Source organism: Ovis canadensis, chromosome 6, assembly GCF_042477335.2.
Source record: "Ovis canadensis isolate MfBH-ARS-UI-01 breed Bighorn chromosome 6, ARS-UI_OviCan_v2, whole genome shotgun sequence".
Classification (NCBI taxonomy): Eukaryota; Metazoa; Chordata; class Mammalia; order Artiodactyla; family Bovidae; genus Ovis; species Ovis canadensis.
The window spans coordinates 37,927,859-37,953,808 of record NC_091250.1 but is presented as its reverse complement, the minus strand read 5'-3'; the positions used below and the strand labels follow the sequence as shown (position 1 = coordinate 37,953,808).

General features: G+C 36.4%; 1 protein-coding gene across 10 annotated transcripts in view; it reads right to left on the bottom strand.

The window, feature by feature from the left end:
- Positions 1–413: 413 nt before the first annotated feature.
- The window catches only part of SLC9B1 (solute carrier family 9 member B1), an 86,737-nt gene continuing 61,200 nt past the window's right edge, over positions 414–25,950 (bottom strand). For 7 of the 10 annotated variants that reach the window (XM_069593586.1, XM_069593587.1, XM_069593590.1 and 4 more), the window contains 6 exons: positions 20,972–21,147; positions 15,490–15,596; positions 14,490–14,639; positions 6,716–6,824; positions 6,041–6,177; positions 4,464–4,806 (listed from right to left, as the gene is read on the bottom strand). In XM_069593586.1, the coding sequence (XP_069449687.1) occupies positions 4,594–4,806; positions 6,041–6,177; positions 6,716–6,824; positions 14,490–14,639; positions 15,490–15,596; positions 20,972–21,147 (892 nt within the window). In that variant the 3' untranslated portion in view covers positions 4,464–4,593. Of the gene's footprint in view, positions 523–2,374; positions 4,039–4,463; positions 4,807–6,040; positions 6,178–6,715; positions 6,825–14,489; positions 14,640–15,489; positions 15,597–20,971; positions 21,148–25,950 lie in introns of those variants that run through there. The other 3 variants (XM_070292439.1, XM_070292441.1, XM_070292440.1) reach the window with 3 other exon arrangements.

Below are 25,950 nucleotides of genomic sequence, written 5' to 3'. Positions count from 1 at the left end.
AAGAGTGCAGAAACAAGTGTGAAGGGACCCAAGGACCATTATTTGGGACAATTTGAAAATAAAAAAATAATGATGGGGTGAATGAAACACACTGCATATTTAAAAATTGCGAGTTGACATGAAAAGAATACAGGGGACTTCTGGCTCCAGTGATGATGATATAGCAGCAAGTGCCAAACAATCATCAGCCACACCTGCATCGAAAAGAAATCTAGAAAAGAGAGGATATACACATATGTACAGCTTAAGGTCCGTCTAGTCAAGGCTGTGGTTTTTCCAGTGGTCATGTATGGATGTGAGAGTTGGACTGTGAAGAAAGCTGAGAGCCGAAGAATTGATGCTGTTGAACTGTGGTGTTGGAGAAGACTCTTGAGAGTCCCTTGGACTGCAAGGAGATCCAACCAGTCCATCCTAAAGGAGATCAGTCCTGGGTATTCATTGGAAGGACTGACGTTGAAGTTGAAACTCCAATACTTTGGCCACCTGATGCGAAGAGCTGACTCATTGGAAAAGACTCTGGTACTGGGAAAGATTGAGGGCAGGAGGAGAAGGGGACAACAGAAGATGAGATGGTTGGATGGCATCACCGACTTAATGGACATGGGTTTTGGTGGACTCCGGGAGTTGGTGATGGACAGGGATGTCTGGCGTGCTGTGGTTCATGGGGTTGCAAAAAGTCAGACACAACTGAGCGACTGAATTGAACTGAACAGCTGATTCACTTCACAGTACAGTACAAGCTAACACAACATTGTAAATGTTATCATTGGATATCCCAATAAAAATTAAAACAAAAACAACAAAACCCCCCAAACACTCATCAGCCACAAACACACACAAAACTGGGAAAGAAATTAGCAAAATATAAAAACAAGTGAATGTTCTATAAAACCCTGGGAGAAATAATTTTCAGCAACACATAAAATTTTAAGCATTCCTCTAATTTTATAATTTTTTTACTGTGAAATAGTTGCTTCTGTTTTAAATAACAGAATTGATGATGAAGCAAGGAAATGTAATTTGGATGAAAAAATTCTTTAAATTTAATAAAAATTCCTTAAACAGCAAAAAAAAAATTAATGAATAAACAAAAATACTGTAAATCTATAAGGAACAATATTCTTATATTTATATAAACAATAATGTGTACATGGTTAACTGGTTGCAACTTTTAAATGACATTAATAAAGTCATTTTTTATTTTTCTAAATGGAAAATTTTAAATTCAAATTATATATGAATATCTTCAAGATTGTCTTAAAAAGTAGAATGTTTTGGTCTAATGAACATATAAAACACATGATACACTAAATCTATAGAAAAACCTATCAATCAAAAAATGACAGTTTTCCCCTTAATTAAAAACATGTTCTCATTCTGAAAATGTTTTATTATATCTTTATTTTTTACTAAGGTCAACTTTCTATTTTAAAGTCTAATTTTCATATAAATATAAAATACTATCTTATGGATATATTTGCATTTTCTTACTAGTAAAAATGATATGCCCTCATGATTTAAACATTAATCAAAATACTGGTGCAGTTTACATTTTTAAAATGTTACTACTAGAATTACTTCCCTGGTGGCTCAGACGGTAAAGCGTCTGCCTACAATGTGAGAGACCTGGGTTCAGTCCCTGGGTCGGGAAGATCTCCTGGAGAAGGAAATGGCAACCCACTCCAGTACTCTTGCCTGAAAAATCCCATGGACAGAGGAGCCTGGAAAGCTACAGTCCATGGGGTTACGAAGAATTGGACATGACTGAGCAACTTCACTTCACTTCTTCACTAGAATTAAAATAATTAAAAATGAGGCATGGAGTCATAAGTGTGCTAACATGCCAAAGTATAGAAGATGCTACTAGAACAGTAGCTATTATCTTCTCCCAAAATTATCTGGGTGTGTTTCCACTTTGGGCAGCTTTAGTGATATATTTTATGAAAAGTCTCAGTAGGAACAGATACATAGTTTTGGTTGCCTTAAATTACAGTTGCTTCACTTTGTAAATTTATGGGTAAATTTCATATTCTGTGCTATTTAATACCTTGCTTATATAGATGAGGGAGGAGGGAAACCAAAGTAATGTTTAGTCCCTATATTTGGCTTTTGCCAAAGAAATGTGAACAATTTCTTAAAGGTTATTTATAAAGGCTGTTTGAGAAGATTTTACATGATCCTTTAAATTTTAAAATGGAAAACCTTGAAAATCAATTGAAACTGTATGTTGATTGTGATGGGTTCTCTATATAGCAGACTTCATTAGTTGCTATAGTTGAAAGATTATTCTGTATTACTGATGAAAAGAAAATCTCATGTGAAGAATGGTCCACTAATCTTTCATTTCTGCAGGCTGACTTCAATTTCTACATTGTTTATACTACCTGAAAAATCAACAGTTTATTTTATATCTGTAAATGAGTATTACACACAGTGTTTCATTTAAAAACTATTAAAACAGACAGTCGTTTTATGGGTCAGTTCAGTTAGTCGGGCTTCCGTGATAGCTCAGTTGGTAAAGAATCCGCCTGCAATGAGGGAGACCTGGGTTCGATCACTGGGTTGGGAAGATCCCCTGGAGAAGGGAACGGCTACCCGCTCCAGTATTCTGGCCTGGAGAATTCCATGGACTGTATAGTCCGTGGGGTTGCAAAGAGCTGGACACAACTGAGCCACTTTCCCTTTCAGTTTAGTCACTCAGTCGTGTCTGACTCTCTGCAGCCCCATGGATTGCAGCACACCAGGTTTCCCTTTCCATCACCAACTCCCGGAGCTTCCTCAAACTCATGTCCATTGAGTCGGTGGTGCCATCCAACCATCTTGTCCTCTGTCATCCACTTTTCTTCCTGCCTTCAATCGTTCCCCGCATCAGGGTCTCTTCTAATAAGTTAGTTCTTCGCATCAGGTGGCCAATGTATCGGAGCTTCAGCTTCAGCATCAGTCCTTCCAATGAATATTCAGGACTGATTTCCTTTAGGATTGACTGGTTTGATCTCCTTGCAGTCCAAGAGACTCTCAAGAGTCTTCTCTAATACCACAGTTCAAAAGCAACAATTCTTCGGCACTCAGCTTTCATTATAGTCCGATCTTACATCCATACATGACTACTGGAAAAACCATAGTTTTGACTAGATGGACCTTTGTTGGCAAAGTAATGTCTCTACTTTTTAATATGCTGTCTATGTTGGTCATAGCTTTTCTTCCAAGGAGCAAGTGTCTTCTAATTTCATGGCTGGGGTCACTATCTGCAGTGATTTTGGGGCCCAAGAAAATAAAGTCTGTCACTGTTTCCATTGTTTCCCCATTTATTTGCCATGAAGTGATGGGACCGGATGCCATAATCTTAGTTTTTGGAATGTTGAATTTTAAGTCAGCTTTTTCACTCTTCTCTTTTACCTTCATCAAGATGTTCTTTGGTTCCTCTTCACTTTCTGCCTTAAGGGTGGTTCATCTGCATATCTGAGGTTATTGATATTTCTTGTTGCAATCTTGATTCCAGCCTGTGCTTCATTCAGCCTGGCATTTTGCATGATGTACTCTGCACAGACATTAAATCAGTAGGGTGACCATATATAGCCTTGATGTACTCCTTTCCCAATTTGGAACCAGTCCATTGTTCCATGTCTGATTCTAACTGCTACTTCTTGACCTGCGTACAGGCCAGGAGGCAGGTAAGGTGGTCTGGTATTCTCATCTCTTTAAGAATTTTCCACAATTTGTTGTGATCCACACAGTCAAAGGCTTTGGCGTAGTCAATGAAGAAGAAGTAGATGTTTTTCTGGAATTCTCTTGCTTTTTCAATGCTCCAACAGATGTTGGCAACTTGATCTCTGGTTCTTCTGCCTTTTCTAAATCCAGCTTGAACATCTGGAAGTTCCCAGTTCACGTACTGTTGAAGCCTAGCTTGGAGAATTTTGAGCATTACTTTGCTAGTTCGCGAGATGAGTGCAATTGTCCATTTGTTTGAACTTTCTTTGGCTTTGACTTTCTTTGGGACTGGAATGAAAACTGACCTTTTCCCAGGTCATTTTAAGGGTCCTGCAGAAGAAATGTAAGAGTATTGCAGAAGAAATATAAGTCTAACTTTGATTCTTTTATTAATTCAATCGGTCACTAAAACTAGAAATTAAAATTCATTTAGTTGACCCACTTAAAGTTGCTTTGTTTTATTTTTGTCAATTCTTTTTCCTTTTTCTGATAATCTTTTCTAACTGAATTACTAACCTGATGAAGAGTTGTCCTATTTAGAGACTTATGCTATCTTATCTTTCTTACATTAGGTTCATTTAATTTTTGATTGTTTTTAGTTTGTATTATATGTTGTAAATCCAACTTGACAGATTTCTTTAACTTTCCTAGGGTATTTATGCTTTGTTCTTGAAATACATAAATACTAAGAAGGTATTCTATTTTATATTATCTTTATTAAATTAACTTTGGGATAAAAAATCATAGGAATCTTCTGTAGTCAAATCATATATTTATTAAAGCTTTGCTTCTATGTACATTCTTCACATATGTGTACCTTTTAAATTTTCTCTTATGTAAGAGAATTCATTAAGAGAAGCAGGCAAGTGATGGCAAATCAACTTTTTAATGAAGTTCTAATCCTGATAACTCCATTTTCACTTTGCTTTTATCATAGCGAGTGAGTACTTTAGGTCCCAGAATGCCAATAATTAGAGCTCCATTTGGAGCTGTGATCAAGATGGCTAAAAAGGCTACTGTCATCACATCCTTCGAATATGATTCCAAATGGGGTGCACTCATTCTTGCTTCTTCAAGAGCCAGAGGACCTAATACAGCCTATATTTAGAGGAGAAAAAGATGAGGCATAAAGAAAAATGCTAAATGGAGTTAACATATAGTAAAAATAAAGAGCTCTGTTAAAACAAATACCGCCTAGTACTAGACTACTAGAAAAGAGACAAATGTTAAGGAATTTTGGTAAATGACTCATCAATTTTATGTTCTTCTTAGCAAATATATCTGGAAGGAAAGTGAAGTAGTGACAAACAGCTGATTTTGTGTTCTTATCATCTCAGCTTTCCCCTGTTTAAGTATCTTTTTTGAGTGCTCACAATACTTTTGGAATCTTAGGAGTTCAGATGAACCAGAGTTTTGCATATTTGTCTTTACCGTGAACCACTAGGTTCCTGGCTACAAAAAGACAATATAGAATGCTAAGGTTTCTTATGGTTCTTTAGGATTTTGTCGTCCATCTTCTCCTTGTTCTTCCTACTGAGAGCAGTGTGATATAGTAAAACTGACAAGAGTTTTGGAATTTATAACTTGCCTAGAGTTGTAGGCAAGTAACTTGTTATTCAATACAGGCAGCCTTGTCCCAAGGACCTGCTTTGCTTATCATGACATAGATTTGTGTTGCGTGGAAACTCACAAGCTTCTGTTTTGGAGTAACAGTAGAGAAAAGAATTTCAGGAAATCAGAGAGCATAACTACAAAGTTTCCTTTTTCTCTTTCTCTCTTTCACTCATCATTCAGCATTAATTTTTGTAGGTATACAGAGCTTATTTACTGTATACCTACTGCATGCTAAGTGTTAAGAGGGAAAAATAACAACAAAAACAAACAAACAAACACTTCTTATCCTTCCTATATATTCTAGTTGAGAGATTCAGTCATGCAAATTAAACATATAATTAAAAATAATACATATGCATTTATGTATGGTAGAGTGAGTGGCAGGGGTAGGAAAGATATATTTTAAAAAGAATCAATGTGTCTCTACTTTAAAATCCTAACACTTAGCTCTGTAACATTCAGCAAAACGTAAAAATCCAGTTTTCAGAAATACTCTTATTTTAAATTTTGGGAAAACAGAAAAATGTTTTCATAAGTTTAGCAAGTATTTGTCATTAAAAGCACAGTGTTTTAAAGATTATGTTACTTTTAATGAGTAGTTATGATCAATCAAGCATTTAAAAAGACTAATGGCCCAAATTTTGTGACTAGTTTTTTTTTTACTTAGAATTTTAAAAATAAACATTAAAATAATTAGAATATCTTAATATACTCTTACCTGGACTGTAGCTTTTGGCATCCATGATAAAGCAATAAATATTTTCTCCTTAAAATTAAAACCAGCACAAGACATCAATACAAATGTAAACAAAATTCTCACCAATAATGCCAAACTCATGGTACCAACAAAAAGGCCTGCAACAGAAAAAGATGAACAGTATTTGGGAAGAAGTGGTTCTTTATGCCTAGAAACATAATTTGCAAAAGTGTTGAAAACATTTTTTAGGGCTACTGTCTCTCCATATCTGTATTAAGTGAAAAAAAAATTATAAAAATAAAAATGCGATTGAGGCTTCTATGTAAAGTATAAGAGATAATCTGATGATGGAGGCATGATGAAAAGTAAGATAAATTACATTTATTTAATTCTGAGCTAACAGGCTTTGAACTTTTACTATAAATGAAAGTATTTAGAAGGTGCTGCTGGTATCTAATATTTCCCTTCAGAAAAAAATTCTAATTTCTATTTCCTCAGACCACTCAGGGAAGATATTCAAGGCTGTCTTTGGTTACAAAGACCATACAGGGTAAAGGAAGAATAAATGCATATTACAACATGAGCTTCTAAAGGTCCTTGTAGCATTCAAAGACATATTGTAAGTAAAAATAAAAATTACTCTGTTTTCTTAAATATTTTTAAATCTTACATTTTTGTGCCTCTAATCATTCTTACCAATAGCATTTGATTTAAGAGATACAACAGATACTTCTGCTCCAACCAAACCAAAAAGAAGAGGTTGGAAAATATCCCATGCAGTTCCAATAAGTTTTTGGACTCTAACCTGTAGAGAAGAGTAATGCATTTTCAGTTATTGTGATGAATAAAAGTATTTGCATTTCAGACATGTAAAGGTTCTCAACATTTAATAAACTTAAGATATTTTATCTGTAGAAGAAATTTTAAAACAATAAAAATCAAATGAGTAGGTTAACTTTTTTATACAAACAGAATTTGATTAAAAGACATTTACAACACAATAAAAATATTAGTTGGTAATTTTGTCACAGAACAAAAATGATATTATTTGGCAATTTTATCCTTGGAGTTCCATACATGTTCTGATGGTGCAATAAGAGTTCTACCTTTTGTTTGAAAGGCAACTGAGCAGGGATAGAACTACATCATGCCTGATGAGAACATATTCAAGCTCATTCAAATATTTTAGTTCTCAAAAGTGAGTTGGGGAAGAGCTCCACTCAGTTATCCTGGGACCAAATCCCATGAAAATGAATCCTGATATGTCCTAAACTACTAGGAAAAAAATTCTGGTAATCTGTTAGGCCTGCTTCCAAATGACCCATATTAAAAACATGAACCAAACCAAAATAGGTGATAGATTCTCATCTGGTTGCCTCCCTGACTTCCCTTTCTGGGAATGAATCCCTCCCAGTGCTGCTTCCACAATTACATGGTTACAGGAAACACTCCCACTGACATAAAAGTACTCTGGCTCTTTTCCAGGAAGTTGGATGAGGAGATTTTAGTCTCAGTCTATGTTTATCCTTTTTTTTTTTTCCCAAACAGGAGGAGATTCATAAAACATTCATATCCTTTGAGGCAAAAACTATTTTCATAACTACTCCCCTTATGACTCGGTTTTCTGGTTACTGCTTATAAAAGTAAGTTTGAAAAATGAAATAACAAAAGAAAACCAGTATTCTGTCTTCTTCACAGCACATTATTCTATTTGTTACTTATTTAATCTTTAAAATCTATTTATTCTTTACTCTTTGATTTTCTTTATCATGTAAAAGATCAAGTAGTTTTCATTTTATTTGTAATTTATTATTAGTCATTTAATTTCCTCTATAATTATGACTTTATCAGAATACTAAACAGATTGGGAACTTCTTAAACTGATTCTAAAATTTATCTAGAAAAGAATATGGACAGGAACAGTTAAGAAATACTCTAAAAATAGGTACAATAAGAGGAAATCTTCTATACTAGATTCTGAGACATAAAACCACAATGATTGAGAGTGCTATTGCACAGGATTAGGTGTTTAAAGAGACTTCAGAAGTAAATATATATATATCAATGAATTATTGGATTAATCAATAAATAATTTGACAAAATTGACTATGCAATTCACATGCATATATATATGTATATATGTATGTCTATGAATATATATATATGTAAACAGATGCATGTACATCCTTACCTCACAACATTCACAAAAATAAATTCCAGATGAAGTAGAAAACTAAATGCAAAGCAAAACTACCAAAGTATTCAATCAGTTCAGTTCAGTCGCTCAGTCATGTCCAACTCTGCGACCCCATGAATCACAGCATGCCAGGCCTCCCTGTCCATCACCAACTCCCGGAGTTCACTCAGACTCACGTCCATCGAGTCAGTGATGCCATCCAGCCATCTCATCCTCAATCATCCCCTTCTCCTCCTGCCCCTAGTCCCTCCCAGCATCAGTCTTTTCCAATGAGTCAACTCTTCACATGAGGTGGCCAAAGTACTGAAGTTTCAACTTTAGCATCATTCCTTCCAAAGAATACCCAGGACTGATCTCCTTTAGAATGGACAGGTTGGATCTCCTTGCAGTCCAGGGGACTCTCAACAGTCTTCTCCAACACCACAGTTCTAAAGCATCAATTCTTTGGCGCTCAGCTTTCTTCACAGTCCAACTCTCACATCCATACACGACCACTGGAAAAACCATAGCCTTGACTAGATGGACCTTTGCTGGCAAAGTAATGTCTCTGCTTTTCAATATGCTATCTAGGTTGGTCATAACTTTTCTTCCAAGGAATAAGCGTCTTTTAATTTCATAGCTGCAATCACCATCTGCAGTGATTTTGGAGCCACCCAAAATAAAGTCTGACACTGTTTCCACTGTTTCCCCATCTATCTGCCATGAAGTGATGGGATCGGATGCCATAATCTTAGTTTTCTGAATGTTGAGCTTTAAGGCAACTTTTTCACTCTCCTCTTTCACTTTCATCAAGAGGCTTTTTAGTTCCTCTTCACGTTCTGCCGTAAGGGTGGTGTCATCTGCATATCTGAGGTTATTGATATTTCTCCTGGCAATCTTGATTCCAGCTTGTGCTTCTTCCAGCCCAGCGTTTTTCATGATGTACTCTGCATATAAGTTAAATAAGCAGGGTGACAATATACAGCCTTGACATACTCCTTTTCCTATTTGGAACCAGTCTGTTGTTCCATGTCCAGTTCTAACTGTTGCTGCCTGACCTGCATATAGGTTTCTCAAGAGGCAGGTCAGGTGGTCTGGTATTCCCATCTCTGTCAGAATTTTCCACAGTTAATGTGGTCCACACAGTCAAAGGCTTTGGCATAGTCAATAAAGCAGAAATAGATGTTTTTCTGGAACTCTCTTGCTTTTTCCATGATCAGTGGATGTTGGCAGTTTGATCTCTGATTCCTCTGCCTTTTCTAAAACCAGCTTGAACATCTGGAAGTTCTCAGTTCATGTACTGCTGAAGTCTGGCTTGCAGAATTTTGAGCATTACTTTACTAGTGTGTGAGATGAGTGTAATTGTATGGTAGTTTGAACATTCTTTGGCATTGCCTTTCTTTGGGATTGGAATGAAAACTGACCTTTTCCAGTCCTGTGGCCACTGCTGAGTTTTCCAAATGTGCTGGCATATTGAGTGCAGCACGTTCACAGCATCATCTTTCAGGATTTGAAACAGCTCAACTGGAGTTCCATCACCTCCACTAGCTTTGTTTGTAGTGATGCTTTCTAAGGCACACTTGACTTCACATTCTAGGATGTCTGGCTCTAGGTGAGTGATCACACCATCGTGGTTATCTGGGTCGTGAAGCTCTTTTTTGTAGAGTTCTTCTGCGTATTCTTGCCACCTCTTCTTAATATTTTCTGCTTCTGTTAGGTCCATACCATTTCTGTCCTTTATCGAGCCCATCTTTGCATGAAATGTTCCCTTGGTATCTCTAATTTTCTTGAAGAGATCTCTAGCCTTTCCCATTCTGTTGTTTTCCTCTATTTCTTTGCACTGATCGCTGAAGAAGGCTTTCTTATCTTTCCTTGCTATTCTTTGGAATTCTGCATTCAGATGCTGATATCTTTCCTTTTCTCCTTTGCTTTTCACTTCTCTTCTCTTCACAGCTATTTGTAAGGTCTCCCCAGACAGCCATTTTGCTTTTTTGCATTTCTTTTCCATGGGGATGGTCTTGATCCCTGTCTCCTGTACAATGTCACGAACCCCCACCCATAGTTCACCAGGCACTCTATCTATCAGATCTAGTCCCTTAAATCTATTTCTCACTTCCACTGTATAATTATAAGGGATTTGATTTAGGTCATACCTGAATGGTCTAGTGTATTAAATGATAATATACAAGATGATATAATGTTCATAATCTCATGATCTTGGGTGAAAAAGTCCTTCTTAAACAAGATAAAGACCCAAAACCAAAAAGAAAAAACTGACAGACTTGACTATAGGAAATTTTACTGCCATACAAAGGACATCATAAATGAAGATAAGCAAAAATTAAACACAACATGTAGATAACAAAGAATTAATAGCCCTAACATATAAAGAAACTCTATAAATTAGGAACAAAAAGGCAAATAAAGCAGTTAATAATGGGCAAAGAATATGAATAGGTGGTTATAAAAGAATATATGAATAGAAGCTTGTTGTCATTGTTTAGCCACTAAGTCATGTCTAACTCTTTTGTGACCCGTGGACTGTAACCTGACAGGCTGCCCTGTCCATGGGATTTCCCAACCAAGAACACTGGAGTGGGTTACCATTTTCTTCTCCGGGGGATCTTCTTGACCTAGGGACTGAATCTCTGTCTCCTGCAGTGGCAGGCGGATTCTTCACCACTGAGCCACCAGAGAAGCCTGAATAGAAGTTTCAGTCAGTTCAGTTCAGTTCAGTTGCTCAGTCTTGTCCAACTCCTTGCGACCCCATGAATCGCAGCACGCCAGGCCTCCCTGTCCATCACTATCTCCCGGAGTTCACTCAGACTCACGTCCATTGAGTCCGTGATGCCATCCAGCCATCTCATCCTCTGTCGTCCCCTTCTCCTACTGCCCCCAATCCCTCCCAGCATCAGAGTCTTTCCAATGAGTCAACTCTTCGCATGAGGTGGCTGAAGTACTGGAGCTTCAGCTTTAGCATCATTCCTTCCAAAGAAATCCCAAAATAGAAGTTTACTTCACTACTAATCAGAGAAATATAAAGAATAACAATGTTATAAAGTTTCTTACCCATCAGGTTGTTAAGAAAATCATTGATAATATCCAAAATTGTTGATGGGTTTAGGTATTAAGGGACTCTCCTATACTGTTGGTAGTAAACAGTATAAATAAAATCTTTTAAGGGATAATTTGGCAATGTGCTAAGTCACTTCAGTCATGTCCAACTGTTTGTGACCCTGTGGACTATAGTTTGCCAGGCTCCTCTGTTCATGGGATTCTCCAGGTAAGAATACTAGAGTGGGTTGCCATTTCCTACTCCAGGAGATCTTCCTCACCCAAGAATTGAACCCACATGTCCAGTGTCTCCTGCACTGGCAGGCAGGTTCTTTACCACTAGTGCTACGTGGAAAGCCTAATTTGGCAGTAACCACCAAAATAGAAATGTACCATTTTTAAATTCAGTCATTCCATTTCTAGAAATCTATTCCTACAGAAGTATTCATACGTTTGCAAAACCACATATGAATAAGACTGTTCATGGTTGTGCTGTTTGTAATAACAAAAAATGGAAGTGATCTACATTAGAAGAGTGTTTAGAGGAAATGACCTGGGAAGGGGATTTGATATTTGGGGATGGTGAGGGAAAAGGAGTATTTCTCATTTTGTTACATATGTGTACCTCCTTATTCTTAATTTTTAAAAAAAATATAAATTTATTTATTTTAATTGGAGGTTAACTACAATGTTGTATTGGTTTTGCCATACATCAACATAAATCCGCCATGGGTATACACATGTTCCCCATCCTGAAACCCCACCCACCTCCCTCCCCGTACCATCCCTCTGGGTCATCCCAGTGCACCAGCTCCAAGCATCCTGTATCATGCATCGAACCTGGACTGGCGATTCATTTCATATATGATATTATACATGTTTCAATGCCATTGTCCCAAATCATCCCACCCTTGCCCTCTCTCACAGAGTCCAAAAGACTGTTCTATACATCTGTGTCTCTTTTGCTGTCTTGCATACAGGGTTATCGTTACCATCTTTCTAAATTCCATATATATGCGTTAGTATACTGTATTGGTGTTTTTCTTTCTGGCTTACTTCACTCTGTATAATAGGCTCCAGTTTCATCCACCTCATTAGAACGAATTCAAATGTATTCTTTTTAATGGCTGAGAAATACTCCATTGTGTACATGTATCATAGATTTCTTATCCATTCATCTGCTGATGGACATCTAGGTTGCTTCCATGTCCTGGCTATTATAAACAGTGCTGTGATGAACACTGGAGTACATGTGTCTCTTTCAATTCTGGTTTCCTCAGTGTGTATGCCCAGTAGTGAGATTGCTGGGTCATAAGGCAGTTCTATTTGCAGTTTTTAAAGGAATCTTCACACTGTTCTCCATAGTGGCTGTACTAGTTTGCATTCCCACTAACAGTGAAAGAGGGTTCCCTTTTCTCCATACCCTCTCCAGCTTTTATTGCTTGTAGACTTTTGGATAGCAGCCATTCTGACTGGCGTGAAATGGTACCTCATTGTGGTTTTGATTTGCATTTCTCTGATACTGAGTGATGTTGAGCATCTTTTCATGTGTTTGTTAGCCATCTGTAAAAGACTCCACCAGAAAATTACTAGAGCTAATCAATGAATATAGTAAAGTTGCAGGATATAAAATCAACACACAGAAATGAGGGAGAAAAATAATGAGAAAATAGAAAGAGAAATTAAGGAAACAATTCCATTCACCATTGCAATGAAAATAATAAAATACTTAGGAATATATCTACCTAAAGAAACTAAAGACCTATATATAGAAAACTATAAAACACTGGTGAAAGAAATCAAAGAGGACACTAATAGATGGAGAAATATACCATGTTCATGGGTTGGAAGAATCAATATAGTGAAAATGAGTATACTATCCAAAGCAATCTATAGATTCAATGCAATCCCTATCAAGCTACCAATAGTATTTTTCACAGAGCTAGAACAAATAATTTCACAATTTGTATGGAAATACAAAAAACCTCAAATAGCCAAAGCAATCTTGAGAAAGAAGAATGGAACTGGAGGAATCAACCTGCCTGACTTCAGGCTCTACTACAAAGCCACAGTCATCAAGACAGTATGGTACTGGCACAAAGACAGAAATACAGATCAATGGAACAAAATAGAAAGCCCAGAGATAAATCCATGCACCTATGGACACCTTATCTTTGACAAAGGAGGCAAGAATATACAATGGAGAAAAGATAGTCTCTTTAACAAGTGGTGCTGGGAAAACTGGTCAACCACTTGTAAAAGAATGAAACTAGAACTTTCTAACACCATACACAAAAATAAACTCAAAATGGATTAAAGATCTAAATGTAAGACAAGAAACTATAAAACTCCTAGAGGAGAACATAGGCAAAACACTCTCCGACATACATCACAGCAGGATCCATCTCCCATCTCCCAGAATATTGGAAATAAAAGCAAAAATAAACAAGTGGGACCTAATTAAACTTAAAAGCTTCTGCACAACAAAGTAAACCATAGGTAAGGTGAAAAGACAGCCTTCAGAATGGGAGAAAATAATAGCAAATGAAGCAACTGACAAAGGACTAATCTCAAAAATATACACTCAACTCCTTCAGCTCAATTCCAGAAAAATAAACGACCCAATCAAAAAATGGGCCAAAGAACTAAACAGACATTATTCTTAATATTTTATGAGCATAGTTTCACATATTAATTGCATAATTAAAGTAAAAGTTATATAATCATATTGCATTAAACTTGGGAAAAAGACTAATGTGATCACTCAACTTCTGATTGCATTTTAGTGTATTTCCAGTTCCTTTTCTTGAGTATTTTATTTCCTTGATTGATTCATTCACCTTGAAGATACAAACTTATAGAACATCTTCCTAGAATTAATATTTCTTTTTTAGTTTTCTTCTGAATAGACATATTTTACTGAAGCATAGTTGACTTACAATGTTTCAGGTACACAACAAGGTGATTCAGTTAGACATATACACATATATTATTTTTCAAATTATTTTCCACTATAGGTTATTACAAGAAATTGACTATAGTTTCCTGTGCTATACAGTAAGCCTTTGTTGCATATCTATCTTTTAATCAGAAATCTAGCATTCTATTCATATTAAGTCAAACAATTGGAATCAAAATGGCATATATTTTTTAATAGAGTAAGATTTCTTAAATGTCCATTTCAGATGTAAAAAGTACAGTTATTTTATCTTTTAAAAAATGGTGTATAAAAATATTCACCTTTTCTTTGGACCAACCTGTCCCTGCAGTGAAACTCAATACTAGTGTGCACAATCCTCCAGCTGTATTCATACCAAATTGATGGCTGGCTAAGACAGCAGAAACAGACATACTCAAAATAAAAAATGCTCTCTTCACTTCAAGTTTTTCCTAGAATTAGATAGATATTTGTAAATTAATTTACATTAAATATATAATTATTATGTTATCTATCATTTATTACTGACCCTTTGATACCATGTCTTTATATGCTATATCAAATAACATCTAAAGTTTGACTTTATTTCTCACCACATATTTTAGCAGACTTGTGACAAAATTTGCAACTATTAAGTTTCATTTTCTGCCACATCTCTGATACTACCGTCAGTAAAATGGTTATAATACTTTAACTGTAAGAGAAGAAGGAAAGAAAAGAGACCCATATAATCTGTAGTTCCACACAACAAATCCAAAGAATTCTTAAAAATAAATGTCTGAGTATCTTTTTAGCTGAAACAATAACTACAGGGAAATTAAGATGGAAGTTACAGAAACCAAAGAGTAATGGCATGTCTTTTAGGGCAGGAAAGAGTTGATAGTGTTGCCTTATTCAAAGGGAGAGGGAGAAAATTTAAGTCAGAAAATACGCAGAAATAAATGGGAATATATTTCCCCCAAAATGTTCACTGGAATGTCTGAGGGAAAAAGATAAGGAAAAAAAGTCAGGAGTCAACAGGCAATTTGGTGAAGAAAGAAGTGGGACAAAATGGAGAAGTTCCTCTGAATTCAGTACATTTTTCTGATATTCTCTGTGCAATAAGGAAGCAGAGACTTCAGATTAGGGCCACTGACCTGGATCAATGACAACTATGCTCAGTTTTAAGCAGGGAATAGGCATTGGAGGCTACTTTTGGAGAAAAAAAACTAAAGATTAAAGTATTTCATGGATCAAAAGTTCAAATTTTTGAGAGAAATGTCTAATACTGTACTTCCAAATAAAGATTATTTTTTTATTTACCTGATCGATACCTGGAAAATGTCGAGCAAACATTCCCAAAACAATTCCTAAAAGCGCACCAAGAATTACATCCCGAAGAGAGGATAGGATGTTACTAGATATGTTACCTGTAAGGGCACACAATAAGAAAAACATGTCATAGAGAGGTATTTTCATATAGCCAACAAAGTAGGAAATCAAATGTAGGTGATTCATAAAGAAAGGTATATTATTACAGAATACACAAAAATGGACCTTTAAAGTTCACACTCATGAAAACATGCAGATTTATTTGATAGTGTACTCTCCAGTGATTTAATATGTATACACAACTCAGAAATGTTCATTGAATAAATAGGCCAGAAAACAAAGAAGAAACCACAATGTTCTCCCCTTACACACCCAACCTAAAAGAACCAGGTCAGGTAGAAGAATGCATAGACACTGGCAGAGGAGTATCTCTGGCACCTAATACATGGCTAATAATGTTATTCTCTGCTATTCTATTATGGCAAATGATTTAAACATAAAAAGGACAATTTAATAATAACAACATAAAAAAAGATTTATCCCAGGATCAATCCTAGGAATATTCAAGGATCAATTGATTTTCCAATATATTTTATGTTTTATGCATACATGTAGTTTTATTGTAATACATTTTAAAAAATGATCTAGAGTCACACAAAAAAGTCTAGTTGTGTTCTGTGTTTTCAGCTCAATACAAAAAAGTATTAAATATACATATTTTAGAAATATTTTCCCATTAAAAATAACAAAAGTGTAGGGTGACAACAGCATGATAGTAGAATGGGAACTCCAGAATCGTGATCCCCCACAGAGACACCAATTTAACACCAACATACAGTCTAAAAGGCTTTATGCTCATTTAAAAAGTTACAGCAAGAGAAAAGCAACTCATCACATAAAAGAAAATGCCCATAAAATTATCAGAGGCTTACAGAGCAGAAGAACTTCTCTGCTGGCTCAGATGGTAAAGAATCTGCCTCCAATGGAGAAGACCTGGGTTTGATCCCTGGGTTGGGAAAATCCCCTGGAGAATAAAATGCCAATCCACTTCAGTATTCTTGCCTAGAGAATTCCATGGACAGAGGAGCCTACTGGACTACAGCCCATGGGGGTCACAAAGGGTCACGCACAACTGAGCAACTAACACTTTACACAGCAGAAACCTTATAGGTCAGAAGAAGGCAGGATGACATATCCAAAGTGTTGAAAGAAAAAAATGCCAATCAAGAATAACATCCCACAAAACTGTCCTCCAAAGTGAAGGTAAAATTAAGACTTTCTCAGATAAACAAAGGTTGATGGAGTTCATCACCACTAGACCTCCTAACAAGAAATCTTAAAGGAAATCCTTCAAGTGTAAATAAAAAGATGTTAGCAACACACAAAACTACCACACAGTTGCACTTATCTCACATGCTAGCAAAGTAATGCTCAAAATTCTCCAAGCCAGGCTTCAACAGTACATGAACTGTGAATTTCCAGATGTTCCAGATGGATTCAGAAAAGGCAGAGGAACAGAGATCAAATTGCCAACATCTGTTGGATCACTGAAAAAGCGAGAGAGTTCCAGAAAACCATATATTTCTGCTTTATTGACTATGCCAAAGCCTTTGACCATGTGGATCACAGCCATCTATGGAAAATTCTTAAAGAGATGAGAATACCAGACCACCATACCTGCCTCCTGAGAAATCTGTAAGCAGGTCAAGAAGCAACAGTTAGAACTGGACATGGAACAACAGACTGGTTCCAAATCAGGAAAAGAGTATGTTAAGGCTGTATATTGTCACCCTGCTTATTTAACTTATATGCAGAGTACATCATGAGAAATGCTGGACTGGATGAAGCACAAGCTGGAATCAAGATTGCCGGGAGAAATATCAATAACCTCAGGTATGCAGATGACACCACCCTTATGCCAGAAAGCGAAGAAGGACTAAAGAGTCTCTTGATGAAAGTGAAAGAGAAGAGTGAAAAGGTTGGCTTAAAACTCAACATTCAAAAAACTAAGATCATGGCATGTGGTCCCATCACTTCATGGCAAATAGATGGGGAAACAGTGGCAGACTTTATTTTTTGGGGCTCCAAAATCACTGCAGATGGTGACAGCATCCATGAAATTAAAAGACGCTTACTCCTTGGAAGGAAAGGTATGACCAATGTAGACCGCATATTAAAAAGCAGAGACATTACTTTGCCAACAAGAGGTCTGCCTTGTCAAGGCTATGGTTTTTCCAGTAGTCATGTATGGATCTGAGAGTTGGACTATAAAGAAGGCTGAGCACCAAAGAATTGATGCTTTTGAACTGTGGTGATGGAGAAGACTCTTGAGAGTCCCTTGGACCGCAAGGAAATCCAACCACTCCATCCTAAAGAAAATCAGTCCTGAATATTCACTGGAAGAACTGATGCTAAAGCTGAAATTCCAATACTTTGGCCACCTGATGCGAAGAACTGACTCATCTGAAAGACCCTGATGCTGGGAAAAGACTGAAGGTGGGAGGAGAAGGGGATGACAAAGGATAAGATGGTTGGATGGCAACACTGACTCAATGGACATGAGTTTGAGTAAGCTCCAGGAGTTGGTGATGGACAGTCCATGGGGTCACAAAGAGTCAGACATGACTGAGCAACTGAACTGAACACAAAAGCATGTAAATATAAACCTCCAGTAAAGTTAAATAGATAGATGAATTAAGAATCCAGTAATACTGTAATGGTGGTGAGGAAATCACTTTTAATTCTGTTAGAGAACTGAAGATAGAAGCACAAAAAATAACTAATTATAAAATTATTTTAATATATATACAATAAAATGTGTAATTTGTGACACTGGTAACAAAAGGTGAGGAGGATGAGAGAGGAGTAGAAAAGTAGATTTTTTTTTGTATGCAACTGAAGTCACTATCATTTTAAACAGATTACTATAACTTTAAAGATGGAAAAAGATATTCCGTGCAAATGGTACCTCGAAGAGAGCAGGAGCAGTCATACTTTTACCAGCCAAGACAGATTTTAGGTCAAATACTGTCACAAGAGATAAATACAGGATACTGCATAATGGTAAAAGGGCCAACTGACTCAAAAGGTAAAGTGAGATCTCAGTATCTACCAAGTTCCAAAATATAGATGTTTTGAAGACCTAATGTATCTAATAAAACTTAAAGAGTTCTTAAAATTTCAAGAGACACTTTACAGTCATGTGGTCCAAGAGGATTTTTTAAAGCATATACCTGCTTGGTTTTCACTTTTTTGGTCCTCTTCAAATTAGGTTTGGTCTCCTGTAGCTTATTCCCCTAGCATCTTATACTATGTAATATTTATCCCACCTTTAATTATTTGTTTAAGATAATTTCCTTGAGAACACAGGCTACATGGCCTTTTCTGTTTGCTGTGTTGGGAGGCAATATAGAATAGTACTTAAAAGTGTGGGTCTGAGGTCAGACTGCCAGATTTCCATACTGGTTCCCTACTCTGACGTCAAGCAAGTTACTTAATCTCTGTTCCTTAGTTTCCTTATCAGTAAAATGAGCATAACACTGTTGTGATTAGTGAGCTGAAACATCTACAGAACTTATAGCAAGTACCAAGCAATTGCTCAATAAAAACTAATACTGTTATTCACTGTTTATCCTCAGCATTTGATACAGTAGTTGGTGGAATGGAAGAGGAGAACAAAAAATATTTTTTGAAAGAATGACTTATATCAGTCATGAAGGAGAAGATTGCCAGATCTGACAATATAAAATTTAGGTCTTCTGAATGGCAAAAAAAAAAAAAAAGAGAGAGAGAGAGAGATAAAGTTAAATTACAAAAAGCACAGGATATAAAACAAATGGTTTATCATTCTTAATTTTATGTATAATCAGAGTCTTAACAAATCAAAACAACAAAAGATGAACATGCTTACAGGATATAGGCGAAATATTTCAAGAAAAGTAATCTCTAAGAAATTTCAAAATGATAATAGATAATAAGCATGAACATTAAACATCACTAGTATTCAAAGTACTTCATTTAAAGAGACCTATCAAAGTGGCTAAGGTAAAAAGGACTAGTAAATATCTAATTTTGAAGAAGGTGAAGAGAAAGTGGCATGCTTGTGCATCCTGGTGGGACATGATATTGTGGCAATTTATTTCAAAAATCTTATTGTGTTATATCCTTTTTAACTTAACAGTTTCTCTTGTAAGGTTAACAAAATATTAAGCACAACTATTCAGCTGTAAGATGTTCAACCAAGCATTTTAATAGCAGATAGTGGTGTCAATTTAAATTTTCAACATGTCAAGTTGAAAGTCATGCAGCCACGCAAATATGATGGAACCAATAAAAATGTCATAGAAACATATTTACAAATAAATTAGATGTCAGTAATATACAGTTAAATTGAAAACAACTCAAGTTATAAGTAAGTATGGTTAATGTTCACTAATTTTATAAGAATTTTGGGAGGGAGAGAAAGCAAGCTAGAGATAGATGTGGAGAGGGAGAAAAGGAGATGTCTGGGTGGAGGTACATCAGAAGATTAAGAATATTATTCCTGGGGGTCTTCCCAGGTGGCAAAGTGGTAAAGAATCCGTCTGCCAGTGCAAGAGACACAAGTGATATGGGTTCGATCTCTGGGTTGGGAAGATTCTCTAGAGTATGAAATGGAAATCCACTCCTGTGTTCTTGCCTGAGAAATCCCATGGACTAAGGAGCCTGGCGCTGGGCTACAGTCCATGCGGTCACAAAGAGTCAGACACGACTGAGCACATACACACACACATGACTATAACAGATTTCATTCTTATATTTTCTTTTTTTCTTCTTAGTCATTTATATCTTATGATTTTAAGAGAACCTATATATATATAACCTTTCAACTTTAAAATGTTTTGGTGCTTCGGTTAATAATACAGAAGACTGGACTTCATATATTGGCAGATAATTAATGTATTATTAAATGTGGAATGTTCATTTCTGCAATCTCTGAGTGACATTCAACACCAAATGTCTCCCTGGGATTTAGAATTGGCAACAGGATCTTGTCCCATCACTACCAAAAGGACACACAGTTGTCCATACTCCACACATTTGTCTTAATAGCAGAACAACCAGTTATTTAAAATGATAGCCAGAAAAGTACATCTCCAAATTATCTACTAGATATATTAGTAGCACTAACAATATTGTGGCCTAAATTTTTCTACTGAAAACTGATAAAATTCCAAAGCAAAATGAGCAGATAAATGGTAATAATATGGATTATAAAATTAATTGGAATATTTGGTTATTAGAAGGAAATAATTTGTATTAAGTATTGGTATCTTAACCCACTGAAATTCCTTTTGTGGTCTGGAATGAGCTTTCCATGAAGAATAAAAACATGTTAAATTGAAAAGTCTTCATCAAATAAATGAAGGAAAGCTAGAAAACTTGTTTAAAGAATAAAGAAAGCACTGAATTATATGGTAGCTGTTTTGTTTACCTGAGGAGAAAACTATGCTGAAGCATGCATTGAATCCAGTGATAGCCAAGATGTCATCCAAACTGCTGGCAGCTATTAATAAGGTTGGAATGCCTTTCTCAACACCATATCCATTTTCTTGCAAATGTAGCATGGAAGGGACAACAACAGCAGGAGAAACTGCACCGACTACAAAACTGAGAGAAAAATCTTTGAAAACCAATTTAAAAACATCCTTTTAATGAAACAGTGCTTTATAATAAATTGTACAACCAATATATTAATCTTTATGATGACTTTGAAAGTAAAAGTTCTGCTTTTGAGTAAATGTCATTTAACAATGGAAAAAATTCCCCAGTGGCTCAATGGTAAAGAATCTTCCTGCAATGCAGGAGACACAGGAGATGTGGGCTTGATCCCTGAGTCTAGAAGATCCCCTGGAGGATGAAATGGCTACCCACCCAGTATTCTTGCTGGGAAAATCCCTCAGACAGAGGAGCCTGGCAGGCTATAGTCCACAGGGTCGCAGAGTTGGACATGACTGAGCATACACAAAAATACTCACATATTCTTTAGTGCTATTGAAATTTTACAGAAATTCTGTTCAAGATGTTAGGTCAAGCACAAATTGCTGTCTCTACCTCCATCTCAAAAACATTTGAAATAAAGATATGAAAATAATAGGAAAGTCCATAAGCTAGCTAGAAAACAAAATGGGAATCTTCAGTGGACAAGAAACTAAGTGTATCCCAGGAAGATAAAAGACAGGTGGTTTAGGGTTGAAAAAGGAAACCATAAGCCAAAATGCATATAAGCCTGCTACAGAAGATATGGTGTATTCTAAAAAGGCCCCAAGCCCAGAAATGGCAGATGCTGGGAGTAGGAGGGACCTCTGAGGAAACTGAATGGTGATTATGTAGAGTATTGCTATAAGAATGGTCAGTAAGATGTAGTCTCCACGCCACTTCTATCTCCTGAACAAGTCAGTAGGAAGATATCTGTCCAAAAGAAGGAATAGTATGAGCACCTAAGTTACAAAGGCAAATGGGAAAATTTCTGGGCTGATGACACCTGTGAGGAATGGAGACATTCCTGCTCAGGATACTTTGTTGGTACATCCCATCTACAGCCCTGCCTTGTCTCTTCCACTTTCACCTCCTCAATGCTGCACTATGTGGAGTGATGTACGTGGTCCCTACCAGAACCCTCTAATCAGGCCAGTGCACACATTCCCCAGCTGCTGCTTGTTGACTCCTAACCACTAACACCAGCAGCTTTGTGGGAGCCTTGCACTCCTAACAGAAGCTTACCTACTAATGCTAAAGAGATGCCCCACTTCCCCGTTCCAGACAGCTCCTGCCAGTGACTGACTGATGTGAGGATCTAACAGTTCAGTTCCTTTGCCTCTGGCTGTACAACCTCCCTGGTTTACAGACAAGATTTCCTGAGGGACTCAGGAAGAACTTAGAATTCTCTGAAAAAACGTATTTGCCTAATTCAGTGGTTCCTGAACTTACTGCACATTGGAACAACCTGGTCTACTATTTATCTGTTGCTGCTTAACAAATCATGCCCAAATCTAGAAGCTTAAAACAACTTATATTAACTCACAACCTCTGTGGGTCAGCAATCTGGATATGAATTAGCTGTATACCTCTTCCTACTCAAGAGCTGTATACCTCTTCTCTCATGAGGTGAGTAGGAGAAACCCTGATCTCAAGTTTATTCACATGGTTGTTGATAGGTCTCCAGTCTCTTGCCATGGGGGCTTCTCCACAGGGCTACACCCAACATGGCAGCTTACTTCCCCTCAAGAAAGCAATTAAAGAGAGTACAAGTGAGAACAAGGAAGACAGAAGCCATCGTCTTATGACCTAATCATAAAAGTAATGTCCTATCTCTTCTTCAGTATTCCATTGGTTAGAAGCAAGTCAGTAAGTTCAGCGCACATTTAGGAAGAAGGTATTACACAAAAGTTTAAATATCAGAAATCAGTGATATTTGAGAGTTATCTTACCACTTACTTGGGGATTTAAAAAAAATGCTGATGCCTGAGTCACATTCTAAGATACTCTGATCTGATTTAGGATGGAGTTTGATCTGAATACTGGGATACTGTAAAGTTTTTTTAAGTGTAAAAAATATGTAATATAAAGTTAACCTTCTTAGCTATTTTTATGTGTACATTTCAGTAGTGCTAGTGATATTCACATTATTGTTTAACTTAGAACATTTTCATCTTGCAAAATCAAAACTCTATAACTGAACAGTACCTTTTCCCCTCTCACCCAAGCCCCTGACAACTACCATTCTATTTTCTGTTAAGATGATTTTGAAGACTCCAGATATACCAGTGGAATCGTACAGTGTTTGTTCTGACTTACTTCACCCAACATAGTATTCTCAAGGTTTATCCATGCTGTAGAATGTGACAGGATTTCCTCTTTTACAGCTGACTAATATTCCTGTGTGTGGGTGTATTTTCTTTATCCATTCATCTGTCCATGGATATTTGAGCTGCCTCTACCTCTTGGCTACTGTGAATTATGTTGCAATGAATGTGAGTATGCACGACTGAGCAACTGAACTGAACTGATACTACTTCCAGTTCTTTGGGATATATACCCAGAAGTGGCATTGCTGGATTAAATGGTAGTTTTACTTTAAGTGTTTTGAGAAACCTCCAAACTATTTTCCATAGGAATAGTCCATTTTATATACCCAATAGCATTGTATGAATATTCTAATTTCTCCACATCTGTGTCAATGCTTGTTATTTTCTAGTTATTTTTTTTTAATAGTAACCATCCTAATGAGTATGAGGTGCTATTTCCTTATTTGCCTTTCTCTAATGATTATAAATGTTGAGCACTTTCATATGCTTATTGGCTATTTGTATATCTTCTTTGTAGAAATGTCTATGTAAGTTTTTTGCCCACTATATAGTCAGGTTTTTAAAATTTACTGAGTTATAGGGTTTTTTTTAACATATTTTGAATATTGATCTCTCTCCAGATATATGGTTTATAATTATTTTCTTCCATTCTGTGTGCTGCGTTTTCATTTTGTTTCCTTTGCATACAAAAATTTTTAAGTTTCATGCAGTTCCATCTATTTTCACTTTTGTTGCTTGTGATTTTAGTGTCATATCCAAGAAATCATTGCCAAATTCAATGTCATGAAGTTTTTACATATGGTATGCTAGATATAATATTCTTGGTTGGCTGGGGCTTTTTTCTTTTTCTTTTAGCATTTTGAATATATCATCCCATTCCCTTCTGGCTTGCAAGGTTTCCATTGAGAAATTCAACTATTATCTTACAGGAGTTCTTGCTTTTCTTTCATTGTTTTTAAGATTCTTACTTGCTGTGATTTTTGACAGCTTGAGTATGTTTCTCAGTGTAGGTCTCTTTGGTTTTATTTTAATGGGAGTTTTTTGATCATTTTGAATTTGTATGTCCATTTCCTTCCTCAAATTTGGAAGCTTGGGGCCATTATTTCTTCAAATAGGCTTTCAAACCATTTATTTCTCTCTTCTCTTTCTGAAACTCCCATAATGTGTAACTGGCCCATTAAATGGCCCCACAATGGCATCCCATCAGTATCTCTTTACTCTCCTTGTTTTTCATTTTGCTCCTCTGATTCTGTACTTTCAAATGACCTATCTTGAAGTTCACAGATTCTTTTTTCTGTCTGATTTAGTCTGCAGTTGATCTCCTATAGTCAATGTCTCATTTAATTGTATTATTCTACAGGTCCAGAATTTATTTTTGGTTCTTTTTTTTTTTTTTTTACCATTTCTATATGTTTGTTGGTATTCTCACTTTGTTCATGCATTATTTTCCTGATTTCTTTTAGATGTCTGTGACATCTTTGAACTTACTGGGCCTCTTTATGATAGTTATTTTGAATTCTTTGTTGAGTAACTGATACATTTCTATTTGTTTAAGGCTGGTGTCTGGAGTTTTATTTTGTTCCTTTGATTGAGCCCTAATTCCCTGTTGCTTTGTATGTCTTGTTATTTTTTATTGAAATTTGGGTTTTGAAAAAACAGCCACCTCTCCTGGTCTTTATGGACTTCGTCACTAGGAAAAGACCTTCATCAATCAACCCAGCTAAAGATTCTGGAAGTCTCTCAAACTTTTCTGGAATGTGCCTTCTCTGGGCTTTGGTGCATTATATCCAGCTGGACTTTGGCCTTTTCCTACTCCAGAGTATCCCAAGTGTCTATTAGCAGTACTGCAATATCTCTGGAGTATAGCAACACACAGCACTTACCTCTGTTCTCAGTGGACCTCAGGCATCTAAAATGTGCCACTCTCTTTTCTGTCAGTGCTCCAAGTCAGATGAGACAGAACCCAGTCCCTTGGTTGCCTCTTAAAAAGCCAGAATGCAGAACAAATGTTCCAGCTTTTTCTTTTCCTCTTGAGGGAGAAGCCAAATGTTGGGTGTTTCCTCCTGATTGCCCTTTGCTGAGCAAGAGGGGCATGGGGTATGATGGTTAAGTGCAATATAATGTTCTAATTGCTCCAATGTGCCTTTTCTTGGCCTTGTGCTTGCATGGAAAGCTATAACCTCTCAAGTGGTTTCTGGAGTTACATAAAGGTAATCTGGTCCTCACATTGCTATGATACTGTCTTCATGTGGGAAATTGAGGCTGGAGTTTCCTATTCTGCCATCTTCCCAACATCACTCCTCTAATTACTCAGATTTTCAAAAGCTCCCCAGGTGATTTTAATGGGGAGCAAAGTTTTGGAACAACAGACTTTTCCTACACTCCTATCTGGCTTTCTTTATTCAGAAGTTTCTACTGAGAGCTCCCTTAATAAATAATCTGCATAATAATCTTAGTGAATTCTCTGGCAATCCTGTGGTTAGGACTTGGTGCTTTCTTTTGCTGCAGTGGCCTGCGTTCAATACATGGTTGGAGAACAAAGATCCTGAAAGCCATATGGTACAACTTAAAAAAAAAAAGAATCTTAATCTCAGTTTGATCTTCT